A 24,624-nucleotide genomic window follows, 5' to 3' on the forward strand; every position below is an offset into this window, starting at 1 on the left:
ACCCAGGCAGAGTACAAGAAAGCCATCCTTGATGCCAAAACCTGCTACTTTTCTAACAAGATCCTCCGGGCAGAGAACCAACCTAGAGAAATCTTTGCTACAGTTTTCGAATTAGCCTCCTCGGATAGGACTTCATCCAAGCCGACACCTTCCCAGCACCTGTGTGACTCACTGAACAACTTTTTTATCAAAAAAATTGTAGACATCAAGGCCAATATATCTTCACCCTCCCAAGATTTCCTAAACCCCGACCCACAACCCAATGCCCGCCACCTCAATTTCATAGTCCCACTGTCTAAAGAAACTTTTCTCTCCTTGCTCCCATGCGTCAAGTCGGGATCCCCCTGCTGACATCTGCCCGGCCTACATCTTGCGCGATATCTTCCTTACTTGTCCATCTCCTCCCCTCACCTTTCTTAATGAGACCCTGAAATCAGGCACTGTCCCGGCATGTCATAAATCAGCCACCATCATTCCTATCTTGAAAAAACCAGGCGCAGACCCCACAGCGCTAGTAAACTATCGGCCCATTTCTCTCCTTCCCTATCTGGCTAAAGTCCTCGAACGCCACGTAACCAAAGTCCTTAGCTCTTTCATAGAGGACACCGGCTATCTCTCACCATGCCAAGCAGGGTTCCGCCCTCTCCATTCCACCGAAAAAGTGGTGCACTCTGTTATTAACACACTCAGAGCGGGGCAAGATGTTAATCTCCCTCAGGCATTGGTTCTCCTCGATTTGTCGGCCGCCTTCGACACGGTTGATCACACCATCCTTCTTTCCCGTGTCGAGGCGGCAGGCATTGGAGGTTCTGCCCTGGCCTGGATCAGCTCGTTCCCGAGCGACCGCTCACAGGCAGTTCATCTGGCAAATTTTTCCTCTAAGGCCCGCAAAGTACTATGTGGCGTCCGTCCCTCAGGGCTCTTCTCTCTCCCCCCTTCTTTTTAATTTGTACATCTGCCCGCTCATTTGTGCTCTGCAGAGGATGGAGGTCACTGTGTTCAACTACGCTGATGACCTCCAACTCATCTTTAACCTCTCCAACTCTTCCGATTCCATCTCTAATTTCCAGTCGGTGATGGTCTTTATCAGGGATTGGATGTGCTTCAACCATCTCAAGCTCAACCCTGCTAAGACCGAGCTTCTTCTCACCGGCGGCAAACTCAACCCTTGGTCCCCCTTATTCTGGCCCCCCTCCTTTGGTCCCCCTCCTTCTCCCTCTCCCGTCGTTAAGACATTGGGAATCACCCTCAATCAACAACTGACCCTACACTCCCAGATCAGTACAGTGATCTCTTCTTGTTTTTTTACTTTGCGCACCATTCGCAAGATTTCACGGTTTTTCTCCTTTTCAGCCCTCAAATTGATCTTGATGGCTATGGTCCTTTCTCGGCTGGATTACGGGAGTGCCCTATACAACGGCGCCCCCGCCTATGCCATCCGGAGGCTCCAATTGGTACAAAACCAAGCTGCTCGCTTGGCCTATGGTTTATCCAAGTCTCACCATACCACTCCCCTTCTTACATCCCTCCATTGGCTCCCAATTAGAAAAAGGGCTCTCTTTAAGATGGGTTGCATCACGTTCCATGCCCTTGCGGGAACAGCCCCATCTTTTATTACGTCAAAAATCGTTCCGTATATCCCCAGTAGACAACTCAGTTCTTCCTCTCTGTCCCTATTGGTGGTGCCCAGATTTAAGAAGAGCAGAATGGGAGGCTCAATGTTCTCCTTTCTAGCTCCACAATTTTGGAATTCTCTACCTTTCCAAATGAGATCATCCCTCTCGTACCTGGAGTTCCGGAGCACCCTGAAAACCAATCTGTTTGCACAGGTTTTTAAAGTATAAGCCGCATCACCCTCTCACTCAGGTATCATTTCCTCTATAGCGCCATGAAACCGCTTGGTGTCCGAGCGCTCAATAAATACTTTTAAATTCAAATTCAATAGCAGTGAGTGCTATCCCGGTCTGCCTTTTTGAAGACAGGGACAATGGTGGTGAAAGCCCAAGTTGCCAAGCATCTGAACTTTGCTGAGGCATTAATAATTGAAGTAAGTACAGGCGCCCAGATATCCAGGTTCGAGATATAGAGATCTGGGGGAATCCCATCAGGGCCAGGGGCCTTGTTTTTAGACAACCCCATAATAACTGCTCTCACTTCCTGTACTAAAACTCAAACAAAGCTTATTTTTCTAAAATTGGTGTGGATCTCCTTTTTGAGTTGTGTGTCATTTATTGGTCAATGTGTGTGCAATAAATGCCTCTGTGTTAAACATAAGGCTGCTCACTCATCTCACACTATCACAAATAGAGCAATTTGGGTTTACAATGAGCCCTGTACACTTCTGGGGGAATCTCTGGACTCTGTGCATGATATAGCCACCTAGTGGTGTACAATATACAGTGCCAAATTCCTACAGAAGGATTGTCAGGTGCGTCTAAACACTCTCAGATTCCTGGTTTCCGGTTTTTTTCCATTCTTCGTTCCACCTGATAATGTTGTACTGTGAATTTCGGGAGCTTTTTTGCCTTGTGGATTTTTCTTCTTGGTGGTTTCCTTAGAGGGCACATTCCAGCTTCATGTTCCTTTCAATGGCTGGCAAGGTGGCCTCCGGAGAAGATCAGCTCAGCTTGAGACATCGTACTATCCAGTCCAGACGATCTGCCTTGTGTCCAGCTCTTGAGAGTATGTAGATGATACTTTGTTTCATCTCGGTAACCCACATGACCCTCTGCCGCAAATTTTTTTTTATTTTTTTTTATTTTACAGAGTATTATATAGCGTGAACTTGAGTTGACTACGTTTGGTGAGGTTTCAGGCTTCCGTATAAATCACGATAAAACATTGTTCTTCCCATTGGACAATTTGATGTGGTTGGCTCCTGACATATCGAGATGTGGGTCAGAAATAGGAACTTGATCTCTTCCGGTATTTGGGCATACAGGTGGCACACACGCCAAAAAAACAATGTGAATTAATAATATAAGCAGGTGTTACAAAAACTTCAGAAATCAATTATTGTTTAGAACACTCTTCTCCTGACGGTCAAAGAACGAAATGCGCTAGCAAAAATTATGCTTCTGTCCAGTTGCCTATATCACTTACAGAATACGTTATGTACACTTCCACGTTCCATATTTAAAGAAATATGATACTCAACTGTCTTCTCTGGTGTGGGAAGGAAAACAATTTAGGGTGAAATTAGATGTCCTCAGCTCAATGCTACAGAAGGATGCATTGGACTCTCAGATTTGGAGCATTACTACATGGCAGCATAGCCGCAGCATGTAGCGCTGTGGTGCAATACTGAGGTTAATTGTGGAAAAAGGGTTGCGTATGGGCTGCGAGTGAGAGGAATCACTGCCAGTCTGGTAAATGAAGGGCAGGGGTGTTCCGGCGCACTGACCCTTAGTTGTCAAACACATGATTACTGTGTGGGACGTGGTTGCCTAGGAAGATTTACAGCATTCCCCTTTTTCCAGGTCTAAAGTGATCTGGTGGTTACCTAACATATGCACACTTGCTTCCAGTTAAGTTGTTGGGAGTGTTTGAGGAGGCAAGAAATTATGGTGCAATACTGAGGTTAATTGTGGAAAAAGGGTTGCGTATGGGCTGCGAGTGAGAGGAATCACTGCCAGTCTGGTAAATGAAGGGCAGGGGTGTTCCGGCACACTGACCCTTAGTTGTCAAACACATGATTACTGTGTGGGACGTGGTTGCCTAGGAAGATTTACAGCATTCCCCTTTTTCCAGGTCTAAAGTGATCTGGTGGTTACCTAACATATGCACACTTGCTTCCAGTTAAGTTGTTGGGAGTGTTTGAGGAGGCAAGAAATTATGGGAGGGTGCCAGATTCCTAAAATTAGTAAACATAGGTCTGGGGTAAATTGGAAAGAAGGGAGTGTAATGTATTGGGTGATTTAAATCCAGATGATTATGATTTTTTTTTAAATTTTTATTTAGCGATAGTATAGTTCATTACATCACAAACAACTACACAAATAATTACAATTAGCACAATCCAACATAAGTTTAAAGAAGCACAACGGACAAAAGCATAAAATGCACAGACACTCAAAATTAAGCATGAAATCAATTTTTTTTAAATAAACACAAGATTAATCCCATTGAATACAAGACCACACTCGTTTAAATTTTAGCCAAGAGTGTGGGCCTCTAGCTTTGGCAAGTGCCATCTCCATTTCATATAGGTCTCTAAGCAAGACCCAAAAATCCTTAATACTAGGGCTGTTAGTTAAAATCCAGGCTCGAGCAATACACAAACGAGCACAAATAATTATAATTGAAACCAATAGCCTAGTGAGACAGCCCTGTCCTTCAAATGTCCCCAAAATGATATCCCTTTCAGTCATCTGAATATCTTGACAGACTAAAGAAGACAAAACATGGTTAAAATACCAAACCAAAAAGTACTCAGCCTTGAACAACTAATAAACATGTGTCTTAAGTAGGCAGTGTACTCTTGACATTTTGGACAGTATGACATAGGCGAGGGTATCTGATTCACCGCCCATTTAGAAATAATTTCCGGAGTGTAATATAGCATAAATATGACCCGATGCTGTTGCAATTTCAAACTCACAGATGTCACTGCTACGTCTATTGTCTACAGTGATTCCTGTATATCTTCGTTCATTGTAACTGTATTGAACACCTGACTTAACTTCAGCACAATTTGCAACCCATCATCCCTTACATTAGCAAGCAGTGCCTGATATATTTTACCTATTTGCCCTCGTCCTGTAGTCTGCAAGAATGCAGACAGGACCTCAGATAATAAGGGCATCTGTAATAAACCAAGACCCCGAATAAAATAGCCTGTAATTTGCAAGTACTTGTAAAATGTATTGTACGCAATTCCAAACTCTTCCTTTAAGGCAATAAACGTACGGAACCCTTGCCCATCGTACAACTGCCAATCTGCGTTAACCCCTTACTTTGCCACCTTTTCCCAACAACGTTGTGAAATATCTCTGGTAGTATGGGATTACCCCACAGCCTAGTAAGCACATGTAATTTAGGAATAGAATATGCCCTAGCAACATCCTGCCAAATCCTAACAATGTCCCTGGCCACCTTAAAACTAACCCTCTTATAGTAGTTAGGGTCAGCTGTTTTATATAGCAAAAACCCTGTATCGGGGCCACAGGCTACCTGATATGAAAACCAAGTTACACCAAAATCAGGTCCTTGAAGTAGGCTTTGGATTTGACCCGCAAATGCGGCCCAAAAATATATTTTAAAATCTGGTAGTTTAAAACCACCCTGCTGATATGACCACTTAATGTACCGTAGTGCTCTCCGTCCACGATGATAACTTCAAATACAAATACCTACTGCGTTGTCAAGACGTTTGAAAAATGCAAATTGTCCGAAATAAATACAAACATTTTGGGAGGGTGTTAATTTTAATGACATTACACCTACCAATTATACTAAGGGGTAGACTATGCCAGCTACGCAAATGAGTAATCACTTCCTTGAGCAGCGGTTCATAATTAAGTTTAATCACTTCCTCTACACGGTTGCTAATACATACTCCTAAGTACGTTGCTGTCTGTGTAATGCCTAATGCAACTGGAGCAGAGTCAGTATGGTAATTCAAAATTGTCTGGGTTTTATTTAAGTTTAGTTTATAACCTGAAAAGTGCCCAAACCGTTGGGCTTCGAGTGTAATCTTATTGATCGCATCTTCAGGCGTAAAGTGTAGACCGCTATGTCGTCTGCATATGCGGTTAATTTCAGATTAAGACCATTAAATGAAACCGGAGAAATCCTATCATTTTGCATCAAATGTTGATTAAAAGGCTCATTGTTTAGGGCAAACGAGAACGGGGATAGAGGAAAACCTTGACGCATCCCCCTTTGAACAGAAAAATATCATGACGAGAAGCCATTGAGCTTAACAGAGGCTGTGGGATTAATATAAAGTTTCTGTACCACTGAAATAAACTTCTGGCCTAAACCAAATACTGTCATTGTTGACCATAAACACCCCCAGACCACGCTATCAAAAGCCTTCTTGGCATCTAGCATCAGCATTCCAACCCGGGATTTTAACTGCCCAGCAACATCAAAGATAGCAATAGCTGTGTTAATGTGGGCAGCCGTATCTCTCCCAGGAACAAAGCTATGCTGCCGTTTTGAAACTAAAACATGTATGACAGGAGCCAGCAGAGATGCTAACATTTTTGAAAAGATATTAGCATCTGAGTTGATCAATTATATTGGCCTATATGAAGTCGCCTCTTCTACAGATTTCCCCTTTTTTGGCAACACAATAACATTGGTAATATTCCAGGAAGACGGGGCGCTTTCCCCACCAATAATTGCATTACATTAACTTCCAAAAAGATCGGTACTAGAATGTCCTTAAAAGTCTTATAAAATTTCAAAGGAATTGTATCCTCTCCTACTGCCTTACCAGTAGGCAATGTACTAATTGCTTCCTCGATTTCCTCAATTTCAACATCCCTTTGCAGTGTGCTCGAGAGAAATGGATTCAGATTAGGCATAGCACTTTCCTGAATATACTCCATTGTCATTTGCTGATTAAAACAAGTAAAGTCACCATATAAACTAGCATAATATTGTTTAAATTGTCCGACTAGATCTTCGGATCTAGTATAATCAGATCCATCTAGCCCTTTGATTAATTTAATATTAGACCTAGCTCTTGAATCGGCTATCTGATTAGCCAGTAACTGTCCGACCTTTTCCCCATACTCATACTGTTTAGACTTGAACTTGTGGTAAGTGTTTGCAACTTTATCCCTTATATTTCTTTAAAGTTTGGCTCTTGCTTCATTAACCAACTGATATACCTGCTGTTCGCCAGGATCTTTTGTAGCAATAGCAGTAGCATGTTTTTGTTCCAGATCTAACTAAAGCCTATATGCCTGTTCCCGTGGCATAACCCCAGCTGATTCAGCTTTATAATGTATTGCAAGGTAACCCCCCTAACAAAAGCTTTCATGCTGTCGCAAACTATTGCTATGGATGCCCTGCCTAAGTTCATTTCAACATATTCCCCCAGTATTCCTTTCTAGTCGCACATATTCTGGATTACCCAACAGGTGCCTAGGGAATGTAAATCTTCGCTCTACACCTTTGTTCCCAGATTGAGCTCGTACTGTCAGCATCACTGGATTGTGATCGTATGTTATTTTGGGATATATCTCAATATATGCATTTTCAAGAGCCCTACCGTTTATAAAAATCATATCTATTCTAGTATATGTTTTATGCGGGTGGGAATAAAATGTATAACCCGGCACCATGGGGTTTACATTTCTCCAGGCATCTTCCAATTGGTTAATACGAAGAAGATCCATAATAGCAGCCCTAGCCCAACACATTCTACCACGAGATAAAGTTGTATCTAACTTTTTATCTAAGACACAATTTAAGTCCCCCATAACAATAAGCTCCCCAGCCCAATCCAATATTTCAGAGCACAGATACATGAAAATATCAGGGCAGTCACCATTAGGCCCATAAACTGCACATACTGTGAACTTACGTCCATAAACCAAAATCTGTGATAGCGCCCACCTCCCTTTCGAGTCAGCCGTTGTTTGGAGCCCTGTAATGCGACATTTTCTCGATTTCAAAATAGCCACCCCTCGGATAGAAGTTGATTGCGAGGTACACACAATCGTGTCATATCCCAGCTGCTCAAGATATTTTCTGTGCTTAAAAGCAAGATGTGTTTCAGACAACCCCAGTATATGTGGCTTAAACACCCAGAGCTCCTCTGCTACCAAATGGCGTTTGCCTGCATTATTAAGCCCAGACACATTCCAACACATACATTTTAAATCTGACATTTAACAATATTATAAAACCACACTAGCTGCATCTCCTTTTTTTCTTTCTCACACCTCCCTTTCCCCTTGTGCTCAACCTTGTGCTCAACCAATGCTACCTTAAATATACAATAGCTATTTATACCCCACCCACCCTGCCCCTCTACCCACCGGTCAGAGGAAGCAGTTGTCCAGTAACGGCCAGTAATCTCATCTGACCCTCTCCCTCCCACTCAACCCACCCCCCGTGCCTACGGAAAGGAATCGCCCCCTTCTCTGCTGTCCCACGTTGATAGCATAGGGAGAGCGCTCCCGCCCCACACCCCCCGCAAGGTCCGCACGCCACCGCCGCCCGCACTTCCCAAAAAGGTAGGGAAAAAAAGAATTTTCACAACACTTAATAACAATAAGTAACAGCACTTAAGACGCCAAACTCTACAAGTATTATACTATTTTAGTATAAGCTTTCCTGTGCCAAACCGGGCAGAGATAATTTCTCTCTATTAGCCCAAGAAGAAGAATGAAAGGAAAAGCATTTTTCTTTTTTTAAATCACAGGGAAAGGAAGATGGCGGATCGGCTCCGCATTAGAGAGCACTCCTCTCACGCGACCCACTGCGAGCTCCCTCAGGCGCTCGTTCGTGCTTTCCATATTGGAGGGTAATGGATGCAGAAGAACTCCGGTTATGCTGAAATAGAAACACAGCACCCATGCAAACTTTACAGACGGCGAAGGGGTGTTTAAAACAAAAAGGGAAAAGTAACCTACTTCCAATGTGCCGGATCACGTTGCTCCGGGAAGTGGTGTACGCCGTTCGAGCAGCGTGGTGGTTCTTGCTGGAACTGCTTCAACCTCTTTCACCTGACTCCAGGATAATTACAGGCAGCAGTCAGAAGCCGGCATTCGTGGAGGTAGCTGCAGGCGAAAGGATGGCCCTGCCGCGCACCGCTTTGGGGCGAAGCGGCATGGAATTGGCAGCAGAGGCTGGTGCAGCTGTGGGGGGCCAGGACGTGAGAACATGGGTGAGTGCAGATAAAGAGCTGCTGGAGGACGGAGCGACAGTTGGTGATCCTAGTGGGGATGATGAGTTAAACTTGCGTCCAAGGTTGGGAAAGCTGATGCTGAAGCTTCTTCAATCGGGTAAGGCAACAGACTTATTGCGGTCGTGTGACTGAAAATCCTAATTCAGGATATGCAATGGTTGAACTTCTAAGCGTAGTATTGCTGGAGAGTAATGGAGGTGAGGTAACATCAGAACCTCTAGACGCTTTTGAAAATCAGGCAGGGTCTGCTAAAACTCCTAAAAATTGCAGAAAGATAACGAGAATAATGCTAGTAATGTTAACAATGGAGAAACTGAGTTGTCGGAGCATTCAAGCTGCAGCTCTCCGGGTGCTGACTGTATTCTTGTGGCAAATGGTAGCTCTCTTATGGATAAAGAACCATTGAATGCTGCTCAAGATTTAGGGCTAGGTCAAACTATTCCTGTAAAGGAACCAGTTAAACAGTCAAATTCAGCAAACTATACCCTAAGAAGTCGTATCAATGATACATGTGCCCCTAGCAGCCCGAAGGCTAGCCCGCCAGTGGTAAAAGAAGCGAGATCAAAGGGTCCAAAGGTTATAAGGACAGGCAAAGGAGGTAAAGGCCGAGGTGGTGGAGTTAACCCGTTCGTTGCGCATGTCGGCCAACGGCCGTCGCGAGCACTACCTCGGTAGTGCTGCGCACGTCCGTTTGCCTACGCGGCCCCGCCCCCTCAATGGAACGCCCCGCACAGCCGCGGTAAACGGGTTAAGACCCAAGTAGCTAGCACGATGGGACGGCTGAAGGAGGCAGCTGCTAACACTATGAAGGTGGCTCCTGGAGCCAGTCCCCTACGTAAATGGGTAGCTACAAAAGGTGATGTAAAGGCAATCGTCTCAAGGTTGTCTAATTCTGGAACTACTGGCGGTACGATGGTAGCTGCAGTTGCGGATGGAGAAGTAACGGAGTCTACCATAGATGAACCACCACTGGCAGCAACTGTAGGGGCAGTAGTGATCCAGCACAATGACTTTAATGTTCAGGATGGGTTACGTAGTGGTCTGAATAATAGCCTATCAGGCTTGCCAGTGTTGTTGGCGAAATCAACAGATCAAACACTTCATTTGGCTCATTCGGTGCAAGCAGTGGAAAGCCAATCCTCCTGTTTTCTGATATCTACACCAATTGCTATGAGCTCGTCATCTTTGACGTACGGAATCTTAGACAAAGAAATAACTGTTAGTAGTCAGCGACCGGCCGAGAGCGGGGAACCAACATTGGCTAAAATAATGCAAGCTTTGGCAGTTCAAAGAGCGGAAGCTCAAGAGTATTATCAACAGGTCCGAGTGGACAGTCAAGAAGTAAAGCAAACACTGCGAAACGTCACATCTAGGGTTACTCAGCTCTCTACTGAGGTCACGGAGCTACAGGAGCGAGTCGCTGTAGTCGAGGAGGCTAATACATTTACAGTTAATATTGCAAAATCACAGGACTCTCAAAGGAGGATCATACAAGCTAAGCTTGAAGATTTGGAAAATCGTCAACAGCAACAAAATCTAAGAGTTTTTGGAATCCCGAAAGGGAGTGAAGGATCAGACCCTCGGCGTTTATTGTGAGTCTTTTTCAGAGAGCTTTTCCCGACTTGGCGGACTGGGTCATGGACACTTTGGTTCAGCGAGCACACAGGCTACCATTGTTCATATCTCAGGCGAATCAAAACAGGTCCAATTTTGCAAGGCCGATTTTGTATTTTTGGGGTAATTTTTTGGTGCGACAAGCAATATACCTAAAGGCGCGTCCATCTGCTCCTGTAAAGGTGGACACGATGTCAATATTTGTGAGATCTGATTTATGTAAACAAACGATGGCAGTTATGCCAATTGATGGACCCGTTTAAGGAAGTGTGTTCACAATTTTTTTTTACCAGAGCCTGCGCGGTTAAAGATTCTAAAAGATGGACGACTACATTACTTCTCAGAGGAGAACGAAGCTCAGCAAGCTCTTTCAGAATGGCAAGCTGCGGTCAAGAGAGGACTGAATAGGCCTGTAGACTGAAGACATTAACAAGAAGTATATAACAGGAGATTATTTTCTAACATTTGAAGAGGTGCAAATTCATTATGGAGTGGAGAAGTTCCTTCAATATGCGAAATTGGCACAAACTGTAAGAAAGATCTGGTTGGGATATCCTGCTGCACACCCACATTCCACTGCCCACAGTGTGTTGCAATTATATGGCGCATTAAAAAAAGGATAGACTGAAACACCCTTTAATAGCCCAAAAGAGATGGGCTACAGACCTGGGGACACCTCTAGCTGAAAAGGAGTGGGAACTGGTATGTGCTATGGTTCAAACAATCTCCAATAATGTCAGGTTATAATTGACACATTTTAACTTTATACATTGTATTTACCTGACTCCACTAAAATTACACAGAATGTATCCAACTAGGTTATCAGGTTGTCCATGATGTGCAGAGGGAGAGGCTGACTTTTCCCCATATGACACAGGGGCAGCAATCAATTACAGACTAGAAAATGGTGGTGGACAAAATAACCGGAACTGGGATTTGCCCAACTGAATAGTCTGTTTGATATTGCCTTCTCAATATTATATCCAAGTAAAAAAAAAAAAAAGCTATCTCCCATACAAATTTGCCTCACTAGGGGCCTGGGCTAGTACTAGCTAAAAGTTGGATTGCTACTCACTGGCAACAGCCCTAAAGGCCCTACAATAAGTACCGGGGAGAAAGATGTTCTAGAATAGGCTATTGCATTAGAGATTAAAATGGCAAGAACGGAAGACAAACTTGCTGAAGACTTGAATGATTGGTCTGAGATCACCCATGTATTGAATAGTGGAGAGATTACTGGGAAACAACAAAGTAATGAAGCAGAAACGTGACAGAGCATTTTCTCCTATATATTTTGATTTCTGTTTTTATTGTACAACCATTTCTTGAGATGATAAATGCAAAAATATGCTACATGCTACATCCGTTACCCATTTTCTTTGGCATATATTAAACTTGTACATAAAGTTTGCAGAACAATCTTTAGGTGTTAAAAGAAAAGACATTAACTGTTTGAAATTGCACACCCCCATTTATTGAAACAGGCCTAAAAGATTTTTTAATGGGCAAAGTACACCTTATTAAGGTGGAAAACCCATCCATATGGTGGAATTTCAACTACCGTAGGTTTATGGTGGGTGTTGGAAATTAGGCACTGCATAGAGACTGACCATGCAAAATTGAGTGTGTGCCGACAAACGCAATGTTCTTCAGATATTCTTAAACATTTTGGATAAAGTTTCCCATATAGAGTATGTAAGTAGAACTACTACTGTTAAATAAAGTAGTAAGTGCTTGTTTAAGTGTGAAACCCCCCAGCACTCCTTCCTCTCATCCCCATATTGCATGGAGGTACAGAGGGTTCCTCTGCTCGTTAAAAAAAAATAATAATAATGCTGTGGCGGAAAAAAGTTAAATGTGTAAATGCAACTTACTGATGCAAATTTTCCACTTGCTTACAAATCTGTATATTTTAGAAATAGGAGTATCCTTGCAGCTATGCATACTCCTGGAATTCTTTGCGAATCCCTAAAAAGTCAGAATTTACTACAAGCATAGGAGAAACCCTGTAGATATTCTTAAGTTGTCAGAGCTCTGACGCAGACCCTGATAAGCAAGAAAGCTAGTGTTGCGTTGCATGGAAATAAGGAAAGTTACACCTTCCGGTATAGTATGGAAACTTGTGTTTATAGCTTCAAAAAGATATGAAATGTAAGCCTACATTCGAAATCTAATCATATGTAAGGAACACAAATCTTTTCCCGCACGCTAAAAGAACCGATCTGTTACAGTGTCAGTACATACCTCCAGTTTCTCGCTAAATTCCTCGGTGTAAGGAACAAACCGGCTGTCTGTGTCTCCCTTGTAAAACCAGGTGCAGCGCCGCACTTCAGACTCTTCCTCATTCCAGTAAACAGCCTTTCTCGTCCTGTCATACAGATAGACGTCATAACGACCACCATCGGTGCTCAGCACCACACTCTCAGGGTCAGGCTGGACTGGAAACAAAAACATATTATTGCATGTTCTCTCAAAATTGGGTTTAGTATGTATGTTAGTACTGACTACTCATTGTAGTAGTTTTAATGTTTTAAAGCACTCCTCAAATAAAGTAACGCAGTAAAATGGCTGTAAGGCTTTCCATAGTTATGGACATTTTTCTTAATGTATCACAAAACTCACGAGACAGCCAAATGGTCCAATAAACCACTAAATGTCCATTCACGCTGTCAAGCGGCTCCTCCGCAGTTATGTCCCATTTTTCCCACAAACATTACACAACAAATGGAACAAGCATTGGCATAGCCAATAGGTCTCGCCTTTGGGACCTTATAAGTGTTTAGCCATGCAACAGTTGTATAACTAAACACTCATAAGGTCCCAAAAGCGAGACCTATTGGCTATGCCAATGCTTGTTTTAACTGCTGCTATTGTAGCCTCACGGAGAACATCAAAGCGGCCGCGAAAGAGAAAGTAATCGCGGTAAAGCCCGACGCGTGCGCCTGCGCACATGCACTGTAGTTCTAGACTGGCCTGGTAGCACTTTTTGGAGCCCTCACAAAATGTCTTGCCAGACCAGCGCATGCGCTGGGTCAGGCGAGACCTAAAAACAAGCGATCCTGAGTAATCACACAGAAAACAAGCATTGGCATAGCCAATAGGTCTCGCTTTTGGGACCTTTTAAGTCTTTAGTTATGCAGCACATATCCTTGGTGCAACAACATCAACTGTTGCATGGCTAAAACACTTATAAGGTACAAGGTTTAGCCATGCAACAGCTGATGCTGTTGCACCAAGGATATTGTGCTGCAAAACTAAATACTTATAAGGTCCCAAAAGCGAGACCTATTGGCTATGCCAATGCTTGTTTAAAGTGGAACAAGAGAGATTGCATGAAATCGGGTGCCGTGAAACAAAGTGTGGCGCCCGTGCCTATAAATGTATTGCGTGTTTGCGAGCAAAGGAGCATGCTAGTAAATAAGTAATTGGCGCCCGGCGCTAGCTCCATGTTAGCAAATAAGTAATTGTCTCCTTTAGTAAGTGGGAAGAGACGTCTGCGAGGAGTTCTTACAGCATGTTCAGTTTCAATGGGGGGGCAGAGGCTTGGTCTTGCTGGGCTCCCTCCCACCCCACCCACCTCTTAAAACATGCAGTTTGATCAGTAGCAGCAAAAGTTGATCAGCAGCGCCGCTGCTGCTTTTTAAACGTGGACCAAGAGAGATTACATGAAAGCGGGTGCCGTGAAACAAAGCGCGGCGCCCCTGGCCATAAATGATATTGCCTGTCTGCGAGTAAAGCAGCATGCTGGTAAATAAGTAATTTGCACCCGGAGCTGGCGCCATGTTAGTAAATAAGTAATTGTCGCTGGGCATTAGTGCACATAAAAGAAATTGCCGAGGCGGGCGCCATGTTACCACAAGCGTTGGTCGCTTTCGCAGCAATCGTCCGTAAGTGGTGCGTGAGTGTGTGTAGCAGGAAGTGGGATAAGGGAGGGGGGTAGCATGGTGTGCACTTTTGCGGCCGCTTTGATGTTCTCAGTGGCCGCGCGGCTCACTGAGAACATCAAAGCAGCCGCAAAAGTGATCACGATGGACGACAAATGGTGCGCGCGCCCGGCGCACATGCACTGTAGGTGGAGGCCTCAAAGAAGCACTAGTTTGCACTTCCAAATGCCGCTTACTAAAACTCTCGCCAGAGCAGCGCTAAAGCGCTGGCTCAGGCGAGACCTAAAAACACTTCTTATGTCCTGTTATATGGATACCTAATGACAGGCTTAACCCACGCGGGTCTTATACATCCCTCTCACACAGAGAAGTGGACTGTCAGCACGCTACCAGCACCACTAAAATGTTTGCTCATGTGGAGCTCAGATAAATACCACCCCACCCCCAAAACACACCCATCTGGTGCCCAGAGAACTGTTATCATCCACATGCTGCTCCATCGCCTGGCTAAACTTCCACAAAATTCAGACACAAAGCTCTCGGGGGCCAACCCAGCTTACAAACTGTCAAGCCCAACCGCCTCAAACCTGCCAGAGGACCAACCTACGTGCCTTCAAGTCCTGCCACAAAGGATCTGCCCAAAATTCTGATTATAGCTAGAACTAAGGAATCTAAACTGTTACAATCACTTTGGATGAAGACAAAGAAAGATAGCTTGAATGCTAACAAGCAGAGCTGAAGTCTTAGGTGATCATATCGCTCTCTCTCCCTCTTCTCTCTCACGTTAAACTTCTAAAATATAACCACCCCCTGAAAGACATTTTTATTAACAATTCTACGAGGGCAATTTCCAAGTATCTGCAATGATCACAAATACCTACAATAAATGTCCTAACAGATCATAATCCCAGGACACCTAAGAAGGGGGGTTATGGGAAGCAGACTAGTGGGCAGGAAAGCACCATGTAAATATTCTGAGCTACACTGAAACCTACTATAGCACCTTTAAAAAGGTATACACGGTAAATTCTCTTTGCTGTAACAATGCAAATAAACTGAACAGCAACGAAAGGCCCACTAGCCACACTGCTGTGAACTGTTTAAAACAGTTCCCCAAACACACTTTCATATCTCATTTATTTTGTTCTACTTTCATTTGTCTGACATTTATTTTAATCCTCTACACTCAAAAGAAAGGTAGCATACAATCTAAAATGAAATGTTAAACAAGCACTGGCAACGCCTATAGGTCTGGTCTTAAAATAATGTTGTATGGTAATGTGAAGCATTACAAGCAGATAGGATGGGGATGGATATGTATTTATGTGGAAGCAAAGAACGGTAGAATAATATTGGTGTAGGTTAAAAGGTCAGGAAAAAGTTGCATTGTCACGCCAGACCTAAAAATCAATTTAGGTAACCGACTGCTCTCCTTCCATCTGTGCTGCTACCAGAGAAAAAGACTATAAATTATCTAGTTATCGAAGACATTTACGAGCATTACAGTGTCATGTATGTGCCTTTGAAAGTTTAACCTCAGGCAGCTGGATAAGTAAACAAAATTATCACAGCTGCGTAGCAGGAAAGCACTTTTTTGAGGAAGCGCACTACTTATGCCTAATCAAAACATGTACTCCTGACTGCCACCATGTGGGATCAGCCAAACCTCCTCTCATGGTGATCCATACGTAACTGTTTGGCAACAGCTGCACTATCTGTCAATCCATACCATAAAAAGCAGTTAAAATGTTTGCATCAAAAACATACATTTGCTACATAAGAAGACGCTTTATTAAATTAAAAAATGCCTCCATACAGCAATCAACGACCTAAGTTCTCTCTGTACTAAAATGAGGTAAACGCCATGTACCCACAACCCCACAAAGCCAACACCTTCCTCACCATGGCCATTCAAGAACAATACCAAATGCAAAAATTTAAATAATATTATGCTCAAAACAAATACTACTGATAAACAACAAAACCATAACATTGGATCCAACTATGATAACAGTAGCTGCCCGTCCTTAAAAAAAAAAGAGGGTACCCCACCTTTTTGCAAACATAAAGAGTGTCTGTCATGCTGGGCAAATGTCAGCCTGATAGACAATCTTCTTGTTCAGGTCAGACCGCTAGGCACTGTACATGCGCTAAACGTGCAGTCACCCGATTGCCTGAGCGGACCTTTGCTGGGCTGAAGTTTTCACACCCATGTCGGAGTGACCTCCTCAGCCTGGCAAACAGCTTGGAGGCCCTCCCTTTCATCACACAGGGGAGTGTCGCAGATCGACTCAGACCTGGGTTTCTCAACTTTTAAGCCCTACAGTGTCCAGGGCCAACTGTCCATCAGTGACGCCTCGTCACAGAGTGGGATGAGGTCAGCAGTCTAACTGACCCCATCCCACTCTGTGACGAGTAAGGGACTGCTGCCTCCTCTCATTGGCTGACCCATAACAAGGTCAGCCAATGAGGGAAGGCAGCATCCCTAATCCTCAAGGAACCACTGAGGTTTCCCTCTCGCCGATCGACATCACCGTTGCAGCCTGGTACTTTTCTTTAACCCCTTCCCCGCTCATGACGGAACCGTTCCGTCATGAGCCACGGTTGCCGTGTGCTCATGACGGAACGGTTCCGTCATGACAATCCTGTTGGCGGCCGCTCCGCCTGCGCGGCGCTGTTTCCCCGCCTGTGCGGGGCGACAACGCAAATGGGCGGAGTCATGACGGAACCGTTCCGTCATGAGCACAGCTCAACTGTGGCTCATGACGGAGCGGCTCCGTCATGTGCACAGGCCCACCGCGCTGCTCCCTGCCCCCCCCAGCGCTGCAGCGGAATGTCCGCAGCAGCGAAGGGGTTAATGCTTGGTGCGCGAGTGTGTGTTTATATATATGACTGTATGCATTTGTGTTGCATGCAGTGAACGGGTGTGTGTATGTGAGCGCGCATGTCAATGGAGGGGTATGAGTGAGTGTGCATGTAAATGGACAAGTATGTGTGCATGTGGCCCACTCATCCCCTACTCGAATTACCAGCCACCTCTGGATAAAATAAGTACCTAAACAAGCCAACCTTTCTCTTGGTTTTCTTTTTGTTTTTTTAAAGGACAAAAGATGTACTACTGGTGGCATAGCTGATAATTTATTTCCATTTTCAATGGGTTACGGCCTTAGTTACAGGGACAGAAAATGGGCATTTGAAGGAGCAGCTGGGGCTGCCATCTAGAATTAATTCCTAGGTGGTACACATGGGTTCAAGTTACTTGACTTATTCTCTAATGTAATGCCAGGGAAGAAGAGGTGTAGAGAAAAAAGCCAAAACATAAGACCTCAAACAGCAAACTCGACTTTTCTAAATCCTCATGCAATAAGTGCAGTGAAAAGAGAGATAATTGCGGCAGAGTTAAATAAAGGTGCACGATTCAATTCCTTTAAAAAAAAAAAATACAGTATGATCTCTCTTACCACTGACGGATTCAAAAGTGTGCCACACAAAAACAGCACGCCATTTCGGCTTTTTCTGATTAAAAGAAGCTCAACTAGAGTGTAAAGAAAACGTTTTACATGTTGCTTAAAACTGGAGAGGCGCTGGGCTAACTGTTCCAATACGACTGCACAAACCGTGTCTGCTTTAGGGTAGGTTCTTGTGCACTTTGTGTACTCCATACACCCTAAAACACCCCAATGATGCACTTAAAAGATGGTTTTTCACTTACAATACTATTCATACTAACGACGGTAAAAAATCTACATGCACGACCGCGACCATTCTTGCACTCTCTGAAAAACCCCATGCTTATGCGCAACGAAATTTGACAGACCAAGCTTACACCACATCATCATACCTTGCACGCCTCACTGAGCGTGTCCCAATCAGGCCAGGCCACAAACAATACCCATTTAACCATGCACTGAGCAGGGCAACTATGACGCCAATGCAAATCGAAGAGCTTCATGATCTCCCAATGAGAGTAAAGTGCTCTTCAAAAATAATACAGTCAGGACACCCAGAATGGGACGTGGACTATCCAAGGGGAAAGAAAGTGATTTGCAAATACTAATGACGTATATGTGGTATCGTAGGTTACAGAATCTGCTATGACCTGAGAGTTCTGTAACCATGTAATAATGTGCTGTTCTGTGACTAGCACATCACCACTGGAATATAGGTGGTGGAATTGTGAAGGAGTCAGTTAGAATAGACTGGATCTTAGCTGTAGCACTTCCTGTTGTGGATGGGGTCTCTGTTCCACAGTATTCAATAAAATAAATGTGCCTTAGTTACCTGAAGCAGTCTGGGGCTATTTCATTACAACTTAACAGTATGTTTTTAGAAGAATGGATGAAGATGGTTAAAAAAAAAAAAAAACGGGGCAGCGCAGCTAAGTGGCTTTTCCACCGTATCTCAAAAGAAACTATGATGTAGGCCTGGGCCACAGCCGCTCTCAGCGTCAGAGCCAACAACACATTTATGCACAGGCATTAAATGGTAACCAAGAAAAACAATGGTATTTGCGTGTATGTGTGGCAGTGGGAAGAAGGGTGAATGATAAGGTAGTGCAGGGTGTACTGGGCTTCCCCGGGCTCAATGAAAAACAAGCATTGGCATAGCCAATAGGTCTCGCCTTTGGGACCTTATAAGTGTTTAGCCATGCAACAGTTGCATAACTAAATACTTATAAGGTCCCAAAAGCAAGACCTATTGGCTATGCTAAGCGGCTGCGAAAGTGTAGTGAATGTGATCGCGATCAAACATCAAAGCGGCCCTGCAGCCGCGAAAGTGAAAGTAATCGCGGTCAAGCGCGGCGTGCGCGCCCGCGCACATGCGCACATGCACTGTAGCTCTAGGCTGGCCTGTTAGCACTTTTTGGAGCCCTCTCAATAAGTCTCGCCAAACCAGCGCATGCGCTGGGTCAGGCGAGACCTAACAACAGATGGAAAAATAAAATCATAGCTTAGTAAATACATTTTTGCAGTGAATACATTTCGGTGGAATTCATTCATCTAAAATAACTGGCACTATATTATTAATTTATACACAGTAATTGCAATGTACTATATAAGCCTAGCGATCAATTATTAGCCTGATTTTACCGTTTCAGGCTTCCTGCTGACAGGCATATATAAACTTGTGTTTTGTATCGTTCATAGGTGTTATGGTAAACGCTTTGCCAAAAACAATGTTCCAATTCAAAACTCATTATTTCGGTAAAATATCATAAAAGAATGCAAAAATGAAATAAGATAATGAAAATCATAAAATAAAGGAAAAGTCATTTATGAATGTCAAGGGAAGCATAAGTTCTTTCTAGAGCTTACCAGAGTTGTATACTTCCTCCAGGCTGACTGAGTCCAGCACACTGAAGGGCATCCAGACTTGCTTATTCTCCACTTGCTTGCAGTAAAACCAGTGGGGCTGGACAGGCTCGTACTGGTTCTGCAGAAAAAGAGGTGGTGGTGGTGGCTGCACCAAAGGTCCTGCTTGTCTTGGGAGCTGCTGGGCCTGCTGGGCCATCATTGGTGGAGGAGGTGGCATCAACGGAGGTGTGTGAGAAGGCTGAAAAGAGACATTCAGTTTATCAAGCAGGTCATTCACTAACATTAAACTTCTAATAAAACTATGTTCAGGTGTTCTGTTGTCGAACAAAACATAAAAGTAATTGCCCTCATAATGCCAAATCTACACTGCCCCACAGTGGTGTTAAAGGATGCCTACCAATTTAGACAACTCCAACACAAACACCAAAAAGAAGTATATAAGTAAAGTGAAGACAACATCTATCCCGCTGAATGTTTCATGCAAGCACAGTCAAGTATATACACAGCGAGAGCCGAGGCAGCACAGCCAATGGATGTGTTAGTAGAAAGGGGTTGTTTTGCCCCAGCTAAAAAGAAACTGCAAAGCTGGCAGGGTCATTTTAGTTTCTACTTACATACATCTCTTGAAAAATGCAAAGTAATAAAGGTTTCATGTTCACCTAAACAAGTATGTACTGGATAAACATAGCTGCAACTGCAGTTTACGTTTTCAGACAAACTCCTGAAGAATGGTTCCTCAAACAATGACCAACCTCTTGGGAGAAGTGTCCATGGGATTCAGCTAACTGCTGAAGCCACAACCACTTCATGCGTCATGGAAAACTAAAACAAATCATCAGCCATCTGATGTTACCATTTGCAATGCAGGTGTGGTTCGGGTTCAATCTAGTCCGAAAAGTATATTTACCAAAACAGTCGCTGTTACCCTTCCAATTAAGCAGATCGTCTAACCTAACCAATATTCATATGTCTCAGTTGCCTCTACTGGTTTTCCCAAGAAAGCAATTAACCACTCCCACAAGCATTGTTATCACAATCATTTTAAACAGTACATAACCTTCTATACTCTCCAATAAAACAGCCCTAGTTCATGACTGCATCCCCCATATCAGTCATCTCCTCCATCTTCGCCTCACACCTGCTTCTCACCTTCACTTTGCTACTTTTCCTCTGTAAACTACTCGGCTTTGATCTATTAGCATATTGGGGCAGTACTATATGCAGTTCACCTCGGGTTATTATAATCTTATTCTTCACTTTCCCTACCAGCATGCACACTTCATGTTGAATTGCCTCGCTCTCAGCAATTGTTGTTTCACTCTTGTACCGTTATTTGGCAAATCATTGTGGGCGGTTCAAGGAGCAGTCGTTCGAGGGCCTCTATACTGCTTTTCTTATTTTTAGGTGCACTGAGACTTTGGCTCGATTGCACTGACGGGGTTCCAACCGTTCCTTATTCTTCTCTCTTAATCTTGCTTTATCAGGGAGAAACCACCCTCGGAACACTTGGGTAGTATATGTAGGTTTTTGCAGACCATTCTGTTTTCCGCAATTGCGTATATTCCCGTTCTGTGTACTAATGTGAGATTTTACAAATTCACCTGGAACATGTACATTTTCCTTGTAACACACGAAAAACATTCAATAAAGAAAGACTATAAAAAGCAGCACACCACACTAACGCATTTTTCAGAACCACCGTAAGTATAGTCACACCTGGCCCCCTTGAATTGCACTGCTAATCTCAGTACAATCAATACTTTTATCTATAAGTAAAATCACTTTAGATTTCCAATCTCAAAAAACTAGGCTACTGTGCGTGCTGATCTGTGTTCTATTTAAAAAGATAAAAGCATAACACACATTTGCCTTTAAAAGATAAACAAAACTTTGAAAATCAATGTGACAGCTTCTGTTCAGAACAAGATCCTGTTTTGGATATCCAAGTAAAGCCTGGGTACTCACACACAGCCTTCCTAGTAAAACAGAATTTACACTTTAATTCGAACCCAGTGGTTTCATATGAGGCTTAAAACAACTGCTCCGATCACCCTGCGGCCTGTAAGACTAACTAGTAGTACTTAAAACCAAATAAAAATAGGTGACACTCACTTTTAAACAAGAATATGAGAATGCTATAAAAGTTCAGATTTTCTGGCATCAGTTATGTACTCAAAATTGCTATGCAACTTGTGTGTGTACACGTTCCTGTAAGCCTCGGTGGGCGTGCAATAGATTTATTTTAAATGTTTCAACTGAAAGGTGCCCAGCTTACAGTAGCGCACTGCAGCCTGGTGGAGAGAGATGTGCTGTAAGCACAAGAGTGAGCAGAGTATATGCAAGGATTACTGGCTTGCATTCCTCATGGAAATATTTCCAATTATTTCTCTAAGGCACTTTATCAAAACTAAACGCTCAACATCTCAATGGAATGCCTCAGCCTCACCAATCGGATTCATGAGCATAAGTTACCACAGTGGTACTACTTCTTACTGCGAAGACCTTGTGTAATAATGCCCATTCCACACACTGCATATTTACATTTTCACATCAGCAAAAACATACCTATCTCTCCGCACAGCAGCAAAGCACCTATCATCCAACTATGTTTTCTTGTTCCTTTTGGATTCACTGTTCTATGAAGACTATTATTATGGGAGAACTTCCTATCAAGTGCAAATGGTACTGTTTTTGGAGTGCTATAGTTTAAGAGTGTTTTGCCCGTCTATCTACCCTGGCTGACAATTTCTTATGAAGCAATTTTTCCCATAAAACCTTCTATTTAGCCCCAGATCAGCTTCTCCCAATAGGCCTCTCTTCTGTGCCTCAAATAGACAGCAAATGGCACATCCCTAACATATAGTCATTGTAAGCCCACAGTGTGACCCATATTTCGCTTTGTATATTTGTATACTATAATTGTTGCAGAAGAGATAGTAAAAGAGCCCATCCCATTCTTTCCCCCATACCATGTCTGAAGTTGAACTAATGGGAAAGCCCCATCCCATCTCTCACAAGGTATCAAGGACATGGAGCAGGGGCAGCTATTGACAGCACCTTCCCCCATGTCACTCTTGACCATTTCCCTACACGGCACATGTCCATGGGGAAGGGGTGTGTGGACAACTCACATGCTCTCACCACCTTTCCCTCAGTCTCCATGATGCATCCTCTCCTCAGACCAACTGACACAAGCTTCAACATTCCACACAGTGAACAGAGCCTTAAAGGACCACAAGCCAAGGATTACTTTATCCTGGCTGGGCTATGGATTCCAGATCGGTGGCGGGTCTGGTCAGTCTTTATCACTGAGGATTTGTATAGGAATCAAAGCAACTGAAGCCGCTTTAAGGAACTTCTATCTGTTTTTAACCAGTAAAACAGCTTATTTATTTGTAGCGGGCTTACATATCAATAGTAGACAAGTCTTTGGAACAGTGACAAAAGCTAAAAGAGATTTGTGGGACACTTACATATTACAGAAATATGGTATAGTGAAAAAAGGAGGACTAATCTGTCAAATTTGCCTGTCTGAACTTGTGGAATGCGTTCATACCATCAAATGAAAGAAAAAAATAATCCTAACTTGCCAACATAAAACATCATATCAATCCCTGAATTTGCTTTCTCGCACATATGAAGATGCAGGAATGTCCTGCAATAAGAGGATCCTGGGGCTGGAAATCCCAAAAGTCCCTCACAAGGCCAATGTATGGACATGCTAAAAAATCTAGAAAGTCAGCCTGCGGCTCTCAGCCTAGTGTCTAGTTTAACAATGGAATAGGAAACTAAAATACTACATATTTAGACAACATTTAACAAACTCTCCTGAACTGTTTCAAAATGTTTCTAATACAGAAATATTCCCCCATTAATTCCCTAGTCCATCTCTGCCATTAGTTTAACTATCAATTGCTGCACCCTCTGACCGCAGGACAGGGATACTAGATTCGCTTAAATCGACATGCCATGCCTGGCATACCTTACTGAACTTGCAAGCGAGGCGCTTTTGTATTCTCCGGTTATGCCTCTAGAATGGGCCTTTTGGCTTGCTCCATGCAGGGACAAAGGGGTGGTCCGAGTGTTGCAAGCGTTGAATGTTCTGACTGTGGGAGACTTATTCCACGACGGTGTAGTGAAGACATGGGGTGTTCAGCCGCTGGCAGTACTCTGCTCCAGAGATTTCAGTTTCATAGGGTAAGGAGAGCTCTACGGGAGGTGCCGGGGGATGATTTACAGGAACCACCAGAGATGCTGGAACTGTCTTACATTATTAAAGCTAAATCGCTGCACAAGGTGGTTTCCAACGTTTATAAATTGGCAATGTCTAATAGGGCGAATCAATATACGAAAGCCAGACAAGCCTGGCAACGTGACTTGCAAATGGAAATAAATGACTATGTGGTCCTATTGTTGTACCAGCACCCAACGCATATCACTACATGGTAGACAAAGGCTCGTCCACTTCAAGTATTTGAACAGAGCATATTACACCCCAGAGAGACTATGCAGATATGGGCTGCGGGAAGACTCGGCTTGGGACAGAGGCCATGGACACTCGGCGGACTTTGTCCACCTAGTTTGGCATTGCCCTGATGTGTATAGATATTGGGAGCTGATCTTCCTGGAACTGGGGAAGGTGGTAGATGTGGAGCCAACTCCAGACCCGTCCTTTGCACTCCTGGGGTACTCCAAGCGGCTGCCTAAAGCGGTCCGCAGGCTGGTTGACATGGGCCAGCTGGTGGCAAAGCGGCGGGTGGCAATGTGTTGGTTGAAGGGCCCTGTACCCACATTGGCGCAATGGTCACATGACATGCTTTACTGCAGCACCCCGACTGAGACCTTCAGTGAATTACTACCCCCCCAGGAGCAGGCCCAAGAACTTCTGGGGACTATATACTTCGTACCTGCTTACTAAAGAGGTTACCCTGGGTGAGACAGC

At 43.7% G+C, this 24,624-nt stretch overlaps 1 protein-coding gene across 1 annotated transcript in view; it reads right to left on the bottom strand.

Moving 5' to 3' along the window:
* SEC23IP (SEC23 interacting protein) overlaps window positions 1–24,624 on the bottom strand; it is a 339,277-nt gene that overhangs the window by 305,251 nt on the left and 9,402 nt on the right. The window contains exons 3-4 of the mRNA XM_085602809.1: window positions 19,683–19,920; window positions 12,728–12,921 (exon numbers count right to left, since the gene is read on the bottom strand). Coding sequence (XP_085458935.1) covers window positions 12,728–12,921; window positions 19,683–19,920 — 432 coding nt within the window. The remainder of the gene's footprint in view (window positions 1–12,727; window positions 12,922–19,682; window positions 19,921–24,624) is intronic.

The sequence above is a fragment of the Triturus cristatus genome, chromosome 1_2, assembly GCF_964204655.1.
Source record: "Triturus cristatus chromosome 1_2, aTriCri1.1, whole genome shotgun sequence".
In the NCBI taxonomy this organism is placed as follows: domain Eukaryota; kingdom Metazoa; phylum Chordata; class Amphibia; order Caudata; family Salamandridae; genus Triturus; species Triturus cristatus.